The sequence below is a fragment of the Callospermophilus lateralis genome, chromosome 2, assembly GCF_048772815.1.
Source record: "Callospermophilus lateralis isolate mCalLat2 chromosome 2, mCalLat2.hap1, whole genome shotgun sequence".
Lineage (NCBI taxonomy): Eukaryota > Metazoa > Chordata > Mammalia > Rodentia > Sciuridae > Callospermophilus > Callospermophilus lateralis.
In genome coordinates this window covers 123,647,288-123,663,357 of record NC_135306.1, presented here as the reverse complement: position 1 = coordinate 123,663,357, position 16,070 = coordinate 123,647,288, and the positions used below count along the sequence as shown (strand labels likewise).

The 16,070-nt window shown below is 32.1% G+C and overlaps 1 protein-coding gene across 3 annotated transcripts in view; it reads right to left on the bottom strand.

Annotated features, from left to right (window-relative positions):
• Positions 1 to 8,103: 8,103 nt before the first annotated feature.
• Positions 8,104 to 16,070, bottom strand: part of Dcun1d5 (defective in cullin neddylation 1 domain containing 5) — a 30,586-nt gene continuing 22,619 nt past the window's right edge. For all 3 annotated transcript variants that reach the window (XM_076846469.2, XM_076846470.2, XM_076846471.2), the window contains 4 exons: positions 14,942 to 15,050; positions 14,749 to 14,853; positions 12,668 to 12,770; positions 8,104 to 11,335 (listed from right to left, as the gene is read on the bottom strand). In XM_076846469.2, coding sequence (XP_076702584.1) covers positions 11,280 to 11,335; positions 12,668 to 12,770; positions 14,749 to 14,853; positions 14,942 to 15,050 — 373 coding nt within the window. In that variant the 3' untranslated portion in view covers positions 8,104 to 11,279. The remainder of the gene's footprint in view (positions 11,336 to 12,667; positions 12,771 to 14,748; positions 14,854 to 14,941; positions 15,051 to 16,070) is intronic.

Here is a 16,070-nt window from a genome sequence, read left to right as displayed (position 1 = left end):
TTCTTAAATTTCCAGTTTCAAAATAAATTTCAGAATGCATTTAACCCTCTAGGATTTGACACTTAATATTCCAAGTTCCTAGACCACAAGTCTCAATAAATATTTCCTGAATAAATGAGCAAATCAAAGTTACTTCTGTAATAGGCTTCTGCTGTATATTATGACTAGGATAATAACAATGGCAGAAAAGGCAAGTAAAAAGGGCAGCAATACTGAGATCAGGTGAAAATTCCTATTTTATAATTGGTTCCAATTCTTTCACTAGAGGATATGTATAATCAGCAAAAGAGAAAGTATATATTCCTTATACAACCTTTATTTTTTTATATTACAAAACTAATACATACTCATTGTATTACAGAAAATACAGATTGTGAAGCAAAATAAAAACTCCTGGTAATTCTATCACCAAGAAGTTAACCATTTATCTTTTTTTTGGTGTATAGCCTTTCAGCCTTCTCCCAATACATACAGTTTTGAAATATAGTATTGCATTGTACATACTGCTTTAAAATGCTTCCACCTTTTATACCATGGATGTTTAAAGATACCATAATACTCCATTATATGAGTGTGCTATTATTTAACAAATTTTCCTATGCTTAAGCATTTAGGTAATTTTTTTCTTATAAATTATATTACGGTAAAAATCACAAATTTTATTCTTTAGGATATATTTGTAGGCATAGGATGGCTGGGTAAGAAGATATAAAACTTATTAAGGCTTTTGAATATATCTTCCTACTTTCCAGGAAAGGCTATGCCAAATCATAGTCCCTCCAGTAAAGCATAAAAATTTCTGTCTCCATATGCCATCAACCATAGGTATTATCAATTTTAAATCTATGCTAATTTGGGTGGCAAAATATAATTGTTTTAATATGCATTTGATTTGCATTAATTTACTTCAATAAATCAACATTAAAAATAAGATTATACTAGAATGTCTGCCATACAGTAAACAAAAAATACAAATATATTAGATATCTAACACAAGCAAAAACATTCATTTGTTCATTCTCATGTATTCATTTGTTCCATTTATGAATGCTTTTCCTATACTGTAGATAGTTCTGCGCATTGGAGGATAAAGCTAAAACATACAGCCCCTGCTCTCTAGGAGCTCACAGCTTAGTTAAGAAAACATATATGAATATGCTGTTACAATACAGTGTTATAGACACTCAAAAAAGTATATACAAGATCAGTAGTGACTCAAAGAATGCAGAAAGGAAAGGATGTTTCTTTAAGGATAACCAAGCCCAGAATTGGGAGGAGAGCCCTCAATTATTACAGCGACAGTAGATGCAGAATATGCAAGAGACATAGAAAGGTGCTGCAATCTGGACTAAACAAGAAGTTCCAATAAATCAAATCATCAGAGAGTTAAAGACTATACTGATGATCTTCAATTCATACATCCTAAGTGCAAGAAGGGTCAGATTTTCCCTTACTCACTAGTGGTCTGTCAATTTTTTTCATTTATTTTGTAAGATCAGACTAGCCAATGTAACCATCTTATGACCATATTTATAACAAACTGGTTATGGGGGAAAAATGACTTACTTGTTAAGCAAAGTGGAAGACAGTAAAGCAAATGAAGCATCATTCCTTCAGGAAGCTATTTTTTTAAAAAGATTTTCTGCATGTTTTATCTTGTGGTTTGCCTCTTTCAACAAAGCAGCAACCTTAGAAATAATGTCAGTATGAAAAGCTATTACTTATTCACTTCTGACATAACTTTAGAGTCTCAAGAGTTTCCAACTGATCTAAAAAGTCTTTCTTGGGATCATGAGATTCAGTGACTTCACATACTAGTTTTTCTTCTCATAAGAATTAACCAGTTTACTGGCTGATTAAGAGCTGACATTCCGCTGGCTCCATTCTTTCCATTAGTCAAATATCACTTATCCTTTAACATTCAAAAAAAAATACTTGGAACCCACTGTCTTCAAAGTACAGTATTAGGTTTTACTGAGCATTAGACAAACAATGCAATTTTAAGTAGATTATCAATATGCACTCTAATCTTACTCTACCTCACAGAAGAGGAAGAAAACCAAGAAGTGATTCTTTAGTCAAGTGGTCACTATCAAGGACTTTGAATATAAATCTTCGAATTCCAAGTCCTGGGCTTCTTTCATGTTATGCCTTCCTTATCGATCTTTCCAGGTGACTTTTTCTCCAGTTGTCTAAATAATGACTTTAAAATACCACCTTCACCATTTCATCTGCTCTGAGAAGCAATCTTGCCTATTTGGGTCTATAAGAATTCACTCTCCTCTTAACTCTTATAGCTTGTTGCTCATTTGTTCAAATGGCAGACTCTAGAAAATGCCCAGTGGATCTCGATCTTCAATCATGAAATAATTTTTGAGTCTATTAGGAAGACACCATGCAAAGTTATGAAACTACTCTGGTACTTCTCAAACTTAAGTTCTATTTAGTTTGCTAATATTTTTGACAAGCTACTATGAGTCATACTTCACTAAGCTGAGGACATGGTTTCCATTCTTGAAAATTTTAGTCTAAGGGAAATGTAGATATAGAAACATTTTATGTATATAAATGTGCATTTGCTCAATTTATTCAATAAACAAACTTAATTTGCTGGTGGATCTGTACATAAAAAGATAAATGGAAAATGGTCTACTTTGCACTTGCACTTTAAGTGGAGAGATAGGTATACAAATTTTTTCACTTATTCAATAGACACATTATGAGGGGGACCTACAAGTAAGGAACACCTATAAACATCACAGTCCCTGCTTATAGTTGTTTCCTTTTTGAGAATCACAATCCTCAAAAGAAAGGAGTAGGAATTATACTTATTTATTCTATGTAATAAGGAGATATGGTGAAGCCTTAAGCCATGGACATTCATTTATTGTTAAGTCTATCCCAAATCTATTGGTAGTTTTTATATTACTGTTTCAGAATAGCTCCAGATAATAAGTCATCATAAACGCTGTCATTCTAGAATAAAATAATTCCTCTGATACTTGAAACTTTTTTTATCTTATTCTACACTAAAACAATGCCAGCTACTTTTTGGCTTTTTAGAGAATGAAATAGAAATTCCTAAATCCAGTTTTCCCACTATTACTTTGCTCACATTTGACACGTCAAAGTACAAATGTGCAAATAGTGGTTTTCAAAATATGCTGTTGGAGCCGAGTGTGGGTGAAGCGCGCCTGTAATCCCAGCTGCTGGGGAGGCTGAGACAGGAGGAAGGTGAATGCAAAGCCAGCCTCTGCAAAAGTGAGGCGCTCAGCAATTGAGACTCTGTCTCTAATTAAAATACAAAATAGGGCTGGGGATGTGGCTCAGTGGTAGAATGATCCCGAGTTCAATTCCTGGTACCACCACTACCTAAAAAATGGAGAGCCAGTAGTTCCATTAAGTGGGGAGGATGTAGAGATTCTTACTTTAACTGTTTTAAATATTTTACTTCTAGGTAAAACTTCTTTTGGGAAAAGGTCTTGCTACTACACAATCAATCAAAGTAATAAGGGAATCAAACAAAGTCATAAGACCATATAGTATTTTTGTTTTATAAGCTTATTTATTTTGTTAAAAAACAGCCCTGCAGGGGGCTGGGATTGTGGCTTGCCTACCATGTGCAAGGCACTGGGTTTGATTCTCAGCACCACATATAAATAAATAAATAAAATAAAAAATTTCATCAACAATAAAAATATTTTTTTAAAGAGCCCTCTCTATGAAATCAAATTGATCCACTTTTTTTGATCCACTTTTTAAAATAGCTATAGCAGTTCATGTTACTGAATGCTTGTTACTTGGTACCAAGCACTGTAAATTTATCATCTCATTTAGTCATATTTAATATTCTTTAGAACAATCACTTCATTATAGTGCCCAAGTTAACAAGTATATAATACAGATTAGTTCACATCAATAACAGTTTTGTATTTCTAAGTGTATATTAGTGGATTAACTGTTTTCCACTTAGTTGCTCTACTATATAATATTTGAACACAAATTCAATTTACAAAGACCAATGATTTAGTTTTGTTTTTTCAAAGAACAATGTAGTTATTAATATTTACTGCAGGTATTGTTTCATTTCATCCTCAAAACAATACAATTAGGTAAGAACTATTATTCTCATTTTATAGGCAAGAAAATTAAAGTAGGGAAACTAAAAAGACCAGAAATACTTTAAGGCCCATGTGTGGGAAAATTTTCAGGGTAGAATGTAGGTAACAGAGTACCTTCATTCTGAAAGGTTCCATCTCAATCTAAGGTCTCAATCTGATACAAGCCAGACAGAAGGAACTGCCCACCTTCCACACCTATCATTTCTCTTCACTCTGGTGACTGTAAAAAGACTGACTTTCTATTCTCTATGGCTACAAACTGTTCTTGTAGCTAAACTATCAGAAAAAGGCATGGGAATAAAGATAGAGTGGAATCATCTCCATCTTAATAGGAAAGCCTGTCTGTGAAAATGTGAAAAGGTGGTGGGAGGGGATAAGGCAAAAAGCTCAGTGGCAGAGTGCTTACATAGCATGTGCAAGGCCCTCGGCGTGATCCTCAGCCATGAGGGGGAAAGAAATCCAAATAAAATCAGACTTTGCAAAGACTCCCAACTTCCTGATCCCACTTTTTAAAATTATTATTTTTTATTTATTCAAACACTATGAACTAACCTAAAAACTAGGCACAGTGATGAGTACTTCAAAGTACCAATAATAACTGGGTCCAGATTTCCATTATTGAAGGGGGAAACTACCTTGAATTTCCTTGGACTTCATATGCAAATGTGTTACTATCAATCACAGTCCTAGACAGACTAAAAGTTAAGCTTACCTTTACTTTCTACTTTCCCAGCAAGAGAAATAAAACACAGTAGATGGTAAATATGTCACTTGAGAAGCAAGTGCATTCACTGAGAATGAATGTAGGGATTATGTTTGGACAAATTCACTCTTCACAATCTAGAAGCAATCCTGCCCTCTAGTGCTAAAACTATCAAACTGAATCACGACAGCAACTTTTGACCACCATAGAAATATATTCTTAAAATATAAGACTGTACCATTCACAACAAAAAGTCTCATTTTAAGAATTAAGGAATGAGATATTCCCCCTTCATTTTGCCATTTGTTTATACATAAATGTATGTTATCAATCTTGGTTTTAAAATGTTTCTATATTATAGGAAGTAATGTTTGGTGTATGTGGTAGAAAATGTTATAACATTTCTACTTTTAAAATCACAAAAGGTGGTCCTAAAAGTTCATTAATTATGTTTTCAATTCAGTTCTATTCTCTAGCTACATTTACTCTCTATGTGATTTCATCCATGTCGTGATATATATACATAGACTGTTGACTTCCAAATTACCTATATCTCCAGCCCAGACTTTATCTTTGAACTCCAAATTCAAATATCCAACTACCCACTATTCTACATTTCCCTCTGGACATCTTACAGGCACATCTACTGTTACAAATCCCAAACGAAATCCTCAGTATTCCTACCTCAAACATGATCCTGAATCTTTTACTCTTAAATGACCACTTTCAATATTCCAATGTATTATTCTCTAAATTTTATTCACCCCCATATCCTTGCTTTGATCAGAACCCTAATTGTTTCCTACTTCACTCAGTAAGTCTTTATTATTCCCTATGTCTGTAACCTCACTTTCTATTGCTAATACTCTTTTAGCTTACTACATTTACTCTGATCTTGTAGCTTCCCAAAGACACCTAGCAAACTGTTACCTGCTCATGGCCTTAGCAGGATTCCTCTGCCCAGAACACTGGTACTCCCAGATAACCAACCATATTGTTCAATTGCTCCTGTATCCCAGGTCAAATGTCTCATAAATTAGAATACAGTTTATTTAAAATAGCAACCTTATACTCACACTCTGTAATGCCTTCCTTGACTTATTTTCCCCCAAATAATTTTGTCACCATTTGATAAACAATATAAACCAATTCAAATAAAAATCACATAAACACCAGAGACCTCTCTATTCTATGCCCTATGATATACCAGAGCTAGAATACTTCTTGGTGTAGTTAAAATTTGCTGAATTAAAGATTTGGTCTGAAACATAAATAAATGTGTTTGATTATCTTTTTTAAATGGTAGAATAAAATAGTAAACTCCAGCTATTTTCCCATGTAGGATGGTGTAATCTGTTGGGGGCAGAGTGAACTATTTTAACTAATCACTTTTTGTTCAAACACCAAAGTGAACTCTTTTAATATTTAGGGCCCCATTTGTACTTCCTGACAATACTAGTAGAATTATTGCTGTTTTACAGAAAAAAACTAAAGATGACAAGAGTCAAGTGACTATCTTAAAAGTAACAGAGATGTGGCAAAGAAGAAACCAAACTCAAGTTCTCAGATTTCACTTTTATAAACTCTCAAAATTCAAAGTAATTTCAAAGAATAATACAAATCCAAAATAGATAAGTAGTCAAAATTAACTGTGCCTAAACCTGCTTTAAGTCATTTCATTTGCATGATAGTACAGGTAAAATATGTAAACCTCATTTAAAACTAAAAAAAAATTGATTTGCTAAATTTGATAAAGTAAAAATAAAATCTCTAGTGACAAGTTGTTCAAATAAAGTATTGTCTTTTTTCTTTCACAAATTCAAATAATAGCAGCCATATAAAAGCAAAAATTTTAACCTTCATGGCTTTTAACTATGATTTATTTCTACAGGAAAAATAAACTATAACTACTAATTCTACACACACATACAACCCGATAGAGTTTTGGGGAAATCTTGCTTTATACATATGCATTTTATATATTTTCAAGCTTTTAAAAGTCCACAATTTTAATTTAAACCAACCATGAAGTATGAAAAGTCATCAATACTGTAGACCTGAAAAGCCAAATAGCAGGACAATATCTCCTCAAATGATAAAATTTTTAGGAAGGCTAAGACAATTTTAATAAAATTGTTTTGCTTTAACTTGTAAGAACTGATATAAAAACAAGGTGTATTATAAAGGATTCTAAATGAAGTATCCATCTTAAAAAGAAAAGGGTCACATTAAGTAACAACTAATCAGGGAAAGGAATTAAGGAAACACTATCTGTACTCATAGAATACAGAAGATTGTGAGGTGGATACAGTAAATGCCTAATCAGTTTTATTAGTGTTTAAGAAAAGACAAATAAATTAAACATCAAAAGATTTATTCCAGGGGCTGGGGTGGTGGCTCAGTGGTAGAATGCTCGCTTAGCACTGGGTTCAATCCTCGGCACCAGATAAAAACAAACTAATGTATCCACCTAAAAAACTAAAGATACATAAATAAATATTTTTTAAAAATTTATTCCAGTGAAGTAAAAATTCACTAGAAAAATATCTACAATATCAGTACAATTTATCCAAGGTTGTGGCAGCAATTCATTTCCACAATCTATAAAGTTTATCATAAAAGTTATAATGTTTTCTGGGCTTTAACAGTATAATCATAGGTAACTAGGTCTATTAACAAAAAAGACTGAATTGTAATATTTTTGTCTCGTTATTGCTAAATATTCATGAAAGTGATAAAATTAAAGTCATTAAAAATTATATGATCCAGAATATTTAATAATTCACACTAGTCTTTCCTACTGAGGAAATTTACAGTTTTCCTATTTTTCATTTCTCTTGAAGAGAAAATGCTTCCTTCTTTGAAATGTTTCCTTGTGATGTTTTCCAGTATCACTCAAGAAGTGATATACTTCCTTAAGAAAGAATTTCTCTCTAGGAAAAAGAAAAAATTCTTTAGCTTTCTAACTTTTCTCTTTTTAACAAAAAAATGTATTTAAATTACATGCATTAAATGCCCTCAAATTATTTGCTGCATTAGACATTTGGGAAGCATGTGAGAGATATGCTAAAAACTTCAGGCTTAAAAGCCAGAACAAAGTATTATCCCTTTATGAATTGTCACAATAGTATCAAGAATACTTCATCAAGAAGGCAGTAAAACAAATGACGTCAGCATTCTTACTAATTGCTCCTCAAAAACTAAGCACATTACACATTTCAGTAAGTCCTTTCATAATTTCCCATTAGTGACTAGGCAGAAAAGACATTTTGCTTAAGATACAATTCAAAATTTGTTTTATTAGCAATGTATTTCATTTGTCTAGAATCTGACCACTCCACATAATTGTGCATGCCTTAAAAACTCTAGTTATGTCAAAATTCTACTCTCACCCTCATCCCCCTCACACTAAAAAGTGATGGCATTCAATATTGTTAAGATACACTTTTGGTTTGCTAGATAAAAAGGCATTTGTATTTAAGGGATATATAATCCTGAGGGTCAATTTAATAATCCCATGGTAGGTCTCACATTACACATAAAAATATAACCATTAAAAATGTATTGTCAAGAATTTTATCATTTTAAAAACAAGAAATCGTTAGATAGTAAGAGAAAAACAGGGTAACAGATCCAGATCAGCATGTAATACACATTTTTATCATACTATGTTACCCGAATCCCTGGTCAATTTTTTTCTAAATGACCATACCTTATTAAAAATTATTGACCCCATGGATTTGTGGAAGGCAACTACTCCAACCTCCCACAAAGAATCAACACCTGACTCTACTTTCTTCCAGTAGTATTACATTTGTAAACTATTTTATAAGCAGCAAGTCAACTCCATGTTATAAAGCACCATCAAGTATTTCATTCCATACGAAGAAAATAAATTAAAAGATTTTACAACAGGATTCCTGGGAAGGCACTTTAGTTTAAAAAAAAAAAAAAAAAGAGCCACAACACTTAGGAGACTTCTTCATACTGCAAGTTCCTTAATACTGTCCTCTTTGCTAAACATCTTGACCAGTTAATATCTTAACCACTTAGCATCTTGATTATAAGTTTCCCAATAAACTGAAAGTTGTTCAAATATAAATTAAGAAAGGAGATAAGGGACACAGCCCATGCCCTGATGAATAAGGCCAAGTAAATTTGCCGGCAAAGTAGGTAAACAGGGTGGGGGGTAGTGGAGATCAAACTCTGGAGCACGTAACCACCAAGCTTCTTCATTCCCAGGCCCCTGTCCACCCCCCCCCTCCCGCTCTTAAATTTTGAGACAGGGTCTAGGTAAGTTGCTGAGGCTGACCTTGAACTTTTGATCCTTCTGTCTCAGTCTCCCAAGATACTGGGGTTACACAGGCATATGCCACTGAATTAGGTGAGTGTTATATGGCTTTAGAAAGGTAAGAGAAACAGATGGAGCAAGAAAGTAAAACAGGCACATGACCAGTGTGGGATTGGACCACTAACTTTAGGCAGAAAAAAAGTGAATTTAATTTTCATATTCAGAACCAACCCCTGCCAAAATATTAAAGGAACCCTTGGATAGTTACTGTAAGCAAAAATTTTTTTAAAGTCTCCCCTATAAGTTTTGAGTGTTCACTTTACTCAAATCATAAAGATTACAAAGATTTTTACAATTAGTTCAAGTTATAAAGTAACAACTTGTAAGATTTCACTTAAATTCTTTTGAATTAAACAAAAGTGGACATTATTCTTCAATTGTTTTAACTTGTACCTTAGAAGAGTCAATTATATTAGAAATTCTACAATGTAAATCCTTTTCTTATATTATTAATTTGATGTTAAAACATCATTCATGATACTAAATCACAAATGTTCATGTGCTCCTTTCTAATAATTTGCTAATTCTAACCCTTAAGAGGAATATTCCAAGAAAATAATCTTTATCTAAAGGTATTGAGGAAAAGAATTATTTTCCACTATTTTATCAGTGTTTTACAAAACTGTACAAAATAATCTTGTTAAGAAGGCAAGTAAAACATTGGCAATCACTTTATGTTCATTAACCAAGAAGCAAACAATAAGTTTCAAAATGCTATTTCTCCCTTAGGTAATTAATACTGAAAATCACTAATTAAACAAATTCACTATCAAAACAACCAACCTTTACTTTAAATCAACAGAAATTTCCTTATTATGAACAAATAACCTCTTTAGTTCTCTTCATTTATACAATGAGTCTATGAATATTACTGAGGTTGTGATTGAACTGTGAATGTGAACCAAGTTTTCTTATCGCTGGAATATTGAATGGTTTGAAAAGGAATGTATAAAACATGCCTGCTGCTAACCAAAAGGTGACTTTTATGTGAATAAGGCTGTCATTTCTTCAAGATACTGTATTGCCAACAGTCAGAAAATTGTGACAAACAGCCAAATTGTAATACTACCAATGTTAAATGACATCACCAAGTTTGCACTTAAAGACAGAGTTCTCTCATGATCCATTATTCTATTTTCTTTTCTTTTACATATCTTAACAAAGTCCACAAAAATCAAAGCTAAAGTTTTCTTAAGGAAAATAACAGTGCTCTCAACAAAACTCTCTATATTATAAAATAATAATTAAAAATATCATAAATATGCCATTTGTATTAATGATAATACAACTTCAATATTGATCCTAATGCTCTTAAAAGAATGTCTGATTTTGAGACCATTAATATATCAACCTTGCTACTTCAAATGTAAATGAAATTCTTTGACAGAAATACACAAAACTTAAAATTCATGTTAAATATACACATGCAGGGCTCATTTATGCTTATTAAAAATATCTCATGGTCAAAAAACAAAATAACTTAACATAATCTTTCCAAACTTTTCAAATAAGATACGTACATAAGACCTTGACAGCTTTTACAGATACCCACAGCTGAAAGTTGGAGCACTTCCAATATCTAGAAATGTTTTTTACTAGCTGCATCAGAAAATCATTATAAGTCAAGGCCAATAATTATTCTTCCTAATTGTGCAAAGATAAATAATATGAGCTATACCATCAGCAGACTACATTGCCGGATATTAAGATTGCTTAAAATCTTTAAAATTTCACAAATTCATGGTAATTCTGAACCTCAAAAATCAAGAATTCAAACTTACAAAAATAAATACCACTCTGACACTCAAGGGACATCTTCACTTTAAGGCCTTTGTCACAAATCTGAATCTTTATTGTTCTGAAATAAATGTTAAAAACATAACTTGAAACAAAAATGTCAATATTCAGTCTCAGAAGAGGTGTGGCTCAATGCCGCTCACATGTAACAAGGAAACTTCCTTTAAAAAAAAGGAAAAAAAAAAAAGTACTATGAGAAGTCTTTCATATGAATGAAAATGCACCCTTTGGATTTTTCCCCCTCATTTCATTAGTTTGTATACATGTGGGAATCAAAAAGTTTGCATTTTCTTCACAATAGTTCTTGCTATGATGTTTGACGAACTTTTTGCCACTCAACAAATTCATCAAGAAGAACGGGCCCTAGAAATAATGAAACAAGTCTCATTAGAATTCAATAAACTCATCTCTCCAACTATATAACAAATTCTCCATATGCTTAGTAATGATAGTCTGACCTATCCTGTTTTGTTTCCAGTCTCCCTCTTCTACATATTGTTATTTTCTTAGCCTTTTCCATTTTGCCCGAAAAAAAAAAAAAAGGTGGGACTTTCTACAATGGGTATTCATAGCAATTTTCTTTGCAAGATGTTTCATGAACCTTCTAATAACTGAGTCACTATTAACCTCTTCCATAGCATTCTGGCATTTAATTATAATGTAAAAAGTGATTAAGGTAGTAGTTCTGTTACATTCCCAAGTATTATAAGATTGTTAAGGGGGGATTGGCCATATAAAAGACTTTATTCTAAAAAGGGGACATGGTATAAAGATAAACACAAAGTAAATGTTTAAATGCACCATTTTAATTCTTGTTTATAAGGAAAGTTCCTTTTCCAGGTTAATTGCTCTGAACATTAAAACAACGTGTGAAACCAAAATAATAGTAAAAACTAAAAATATATAATTCTAGAGAGTAATTTGGCCCATCTAAATAATCATTACTCCAAATCTGTTTTATCCACTTAAGAGTCGTTTTTGCCCCTAGTCCTGACAGTTGTGACCCTGGCCACATCAAGGATGGCCCAATCCTGTGTCTGCGTCACCTCATTGATTCTATCCCACAAAAACCTGCCAACCTAAGCCTGTCCTTGCATCCAGGATGGAACCAGCTCCCGCTCCTCTTCTCCCACCCCCACAGGCGCCTTAAAGAGCCCTCTTCCACCAGAGGTAGAGGGCAGGGGGCCTCACTCTCCGGCCCTGATGTAGGGGAGAGAGATGGGGGGATTGAAAATTGGGAGGGGCACTCTGAGATTAAAAAGTTTTACCTCTTAAAAAAAAAAAAAAAAAAAAGAGTACAAATATTTTAATTGAAAGGTTGAAATTGTAGTGAGTTATTGATATTATCTGCCATATCATTAATAGGTACCATCATTAATTTTAAAGCTTTTTCTAGTATAGTTCTTGTTTTTAAAATCATGATTTTTTTTTTCTACAGAAAAGACAAAGCAGAATTTTGGCTTCTAAATGCAGAAATTATCATTTAAGTTTAGCTATTATGTATGGTTACTAAGGAATGGAAACATTTACCAGAATTAATTTTATAATATTACTGAATCTAAGCTCTTGACCTTCCTCATAACCTGGCTAAACAGTAAAAGTTACTGTTATGATGTTTAAAACTGTTATGTTAATGCTCCACAAATGCATAATATTTTTAGGAATTTTATTTTCATAGAAATACACCATACTTACAAGCACCGTCTTCATCGTAGTTACTAAGATCGGCATGAACTGTTCTGCTGAATTCTAATACATTGTACCACTGATCTTTGTTCATAACACGATACTTTGATTGCTGTGGAAATCAAAACAAATTGCTGTGAACTTTAGAACAAACATTACTTAATAGGATTTAACTTCAGTCAATATATTATAATTTTTTGTCTGCTTTGGCATTTCCTAAAACATTTATTTCTCTATTAACTATTTGTGTTCTTAGAGAATCCTCAAGTGCATTTACATATTGAGGACTACTAGTTTTTTTCTCCAATTTTTGAATAATATTAGTAAGTACAAGTATACTAATAATTAAAAGTCACAATTTTTCTATCTGTATGTTCTTGTGTAACTTACAACAAGATCAAGATATAGAACATTTCCCATTTCTAGAAAGTTCCCTTGTGTTCCTTCCAAGTATATGTCTTGCATGAACTACATTTTGAGGCTGGTGTCTAATGGAAATAGTGGGTTCAAATTCCACTTCTGTCACTTAATTGAAGGACCTGAGAAAGTTACTTAAGAATAGAACCCATAGCCAGGTATAGTATAATCCCTGAGGCTTAGGAGACTGAGGCAGGAGGACTGCAAATTCAAATATAACCTCAAAAACTTAGTGAGGTCCTAAGCAACTTAGAAAGATCCTACCTCAAAAATTTTAAAAAGTGGGAGGCGGAGTAAGAATGAGGCTCAGTGGTTAAGTGCCCCGGGGTTCATCCCTGGTACCAAAAAAAAAAAAAGAATAGAATACATTTCCTGGAGAGAAAACTTAACTTAAAAATGGTGTTATAATGATTTAAAAAGAAAACATATGTCAAATAGTTTGCATATAAACAAGTGTGTGAAAATATTTAGTTTTCAACTTAGCTTCTCAGAGGTGAATGTCTTTACATTCAGTTAAATTTAATTTTGCCTAAAAATAGAAACAGGAGAAAGGTAAGAACTATTCGTGAAAAATATTCATTTTATTGGGCTTAAAAATTTATTGTGCAAAAAATTCTTTCATATAAGTGCCACTGTTCTTTATTATAAGTTTTAAGTAAAACTACTCTGGACAACTTGCTGTGATATCAGCTTTATGAGAAATTATTTCCAAAGGAAAAACTTATTTATTCAAAAAATAGCAAGAACTATACCAAGAAAAAATTAAAAAGCATAAGCTGGATGTGGTGGTACATCCTTGTAATCCCAGCTACTCAGAAGTCTGAAGCAGGAGGATCAAAATTTAAGGTCAACTTAGGTAATTTAGTGAGAACCTTTCTTAAATAAATAAATAAATAAATAAATAAAGGGCTAAGGATGACGATCAGTGGCAGAGCACCTGCCTAGCATATGTAAGGTTCTGTATTCAATCCCAATGCAAAAAAAGAGAAAAGAAGTCAATGAAAACAGATATGAAACTAGATAAAACAATGTAAAAAAGAATAGTATCGTTTTAGAACCACTGTGCTAGTAAGAACAATGATACCCTTCTCCAAGAATATTTGCTTCATAAATTCAGTATACTTTTTTCTTTTTTTAGTAATCAGTAAAGTCAAGCATGCTATTAAAGTCATTCTCATACTTGTGGACATAAAATATTAGTTTTATTTCTTCATAGTCAATCTAAATGCAAAAGGGAAGCTTTATTACAAGAACTGGTACTTAAATATATTTCAGTATGAGACAAGTTGCTTGAGATTTGTTTACTAGCATTGATTCTTTCTAAGACACAAGAAAATAATTTTGCATGAAAAATATCTATGTTAAATAAATTTTTTGGAGGTCTCACTTCCAACTTAGTGCTAGTGACTGAACCCAGGGTCTAATGCACACTAAACAGGCATTCTACCACAAAACTATACCCCTAATTCCTCAAATTCTTATGTAAAGGATATATCAAATCACATGAACTTGTGTCTAAAAATGACAATAGAAATATACACATTTTAACAGAATTTTTTCAATACTCATGAATAATGTTTAAAAGTACAGGACTTAAAAGTGACTGGTTCCTCAATATTTTAAAATCAGATTGTTTTTTAAATATTTAATCAAAATTTTTTAAAAATGCATACCTCCAGGTACTGGTAAAATACTGAAAACAGTGGCCATGTCCTACCAAGCAGAAGAGCTAACATAGATTTAGCAGTATCAATATCAAGGCTTCTCTGATCTTTATCCTAAAATAAGTGAAAAAATTTTCGTTAAGTATGGTCTTAAGATGAAAAACAATTACAATGACTTAAGGAAGAAAAACTGCACACCTACCCTTGCAAAATCAAAGGCATATCTGTATATATTCTTAAATGATGAAATGTCATTCAGCTGTGAGCGCAAAAAATCAAATTTGTTCTGTAACTTTTCTGTGCAATCACACCTTGAGTAAAAAATATATAATGAAGAAAATTAAAACATTTTTAGAGAGTTAGAAGGAATGTATTAAGAACGAATACATTTATAAAGTTAATTTAAGTTCAAAATTCTCTCACAAATTTAGAGTAATATGCCTTCTATCTACCAATACAATAATAAAAGGAAAAATAAAAAGAAGCCCTGGCAATTACAATTAATGTCAAGAGCTATGTAATGTTTTGAACAACTTATTAAAAAAAAAAAAAAAAACAATTAATGAAAGCTTATTCCAAAGACTTTTCTTTGGGGGGCAGAGGATGGGACTCAACCAAAAAATTCTAATAAAATCATAAGTATCTCTTTAAAAGACATGTATTAAAATATGCCTTTATTACATATAATTGCAAAAGAGAAAGTAAAAAAGAATGGGATATAAATAATATAATTAATGAGGCCTCTATCACATACTTCATTGGAAAGTTCTTAGGCAACAGCTTGGTGAAAGATATCAGCCATAAGTGGTTTTAAAAATTAGGGACACAACACAGAAGAAATTTAACAATTATATTAAGTGGTAATATAATAGTATATATTATATAATTAACAATTATATTAAGTGGCCCAATAATAAATCCTGATCCCCACATAGCAAACAAAAAATTAAGTTATCAGCAGAAGCATTTAACTTCAAGTAAGATAAATACACAAAAGCATGCAAAAGAGTTATACATGTTATTTCTAAAGACAATACATTAAATATAAACAATTAAAAATAGGTACAATGCTCAAAAATTTTGACTGGTTTTCTAATTCTCACAGGGTTGGCAAGTTCCAACTTGAACAAGAAGCAAGGCAAAGTCTCCATAAGTGGCACAAATCTCCAGTCTCATCTTCTTGCCATTTCAGAACATCCTTACTGTACATTATTTTTATTTCAATTAACTGCTCCCATATGCCACAGCTATGGTTTAGCATACCTTACTTTCTCTACTTAACACATTGGCTTCAACTTTCTGACAAAATATTACCCATCAAGACCTAACTC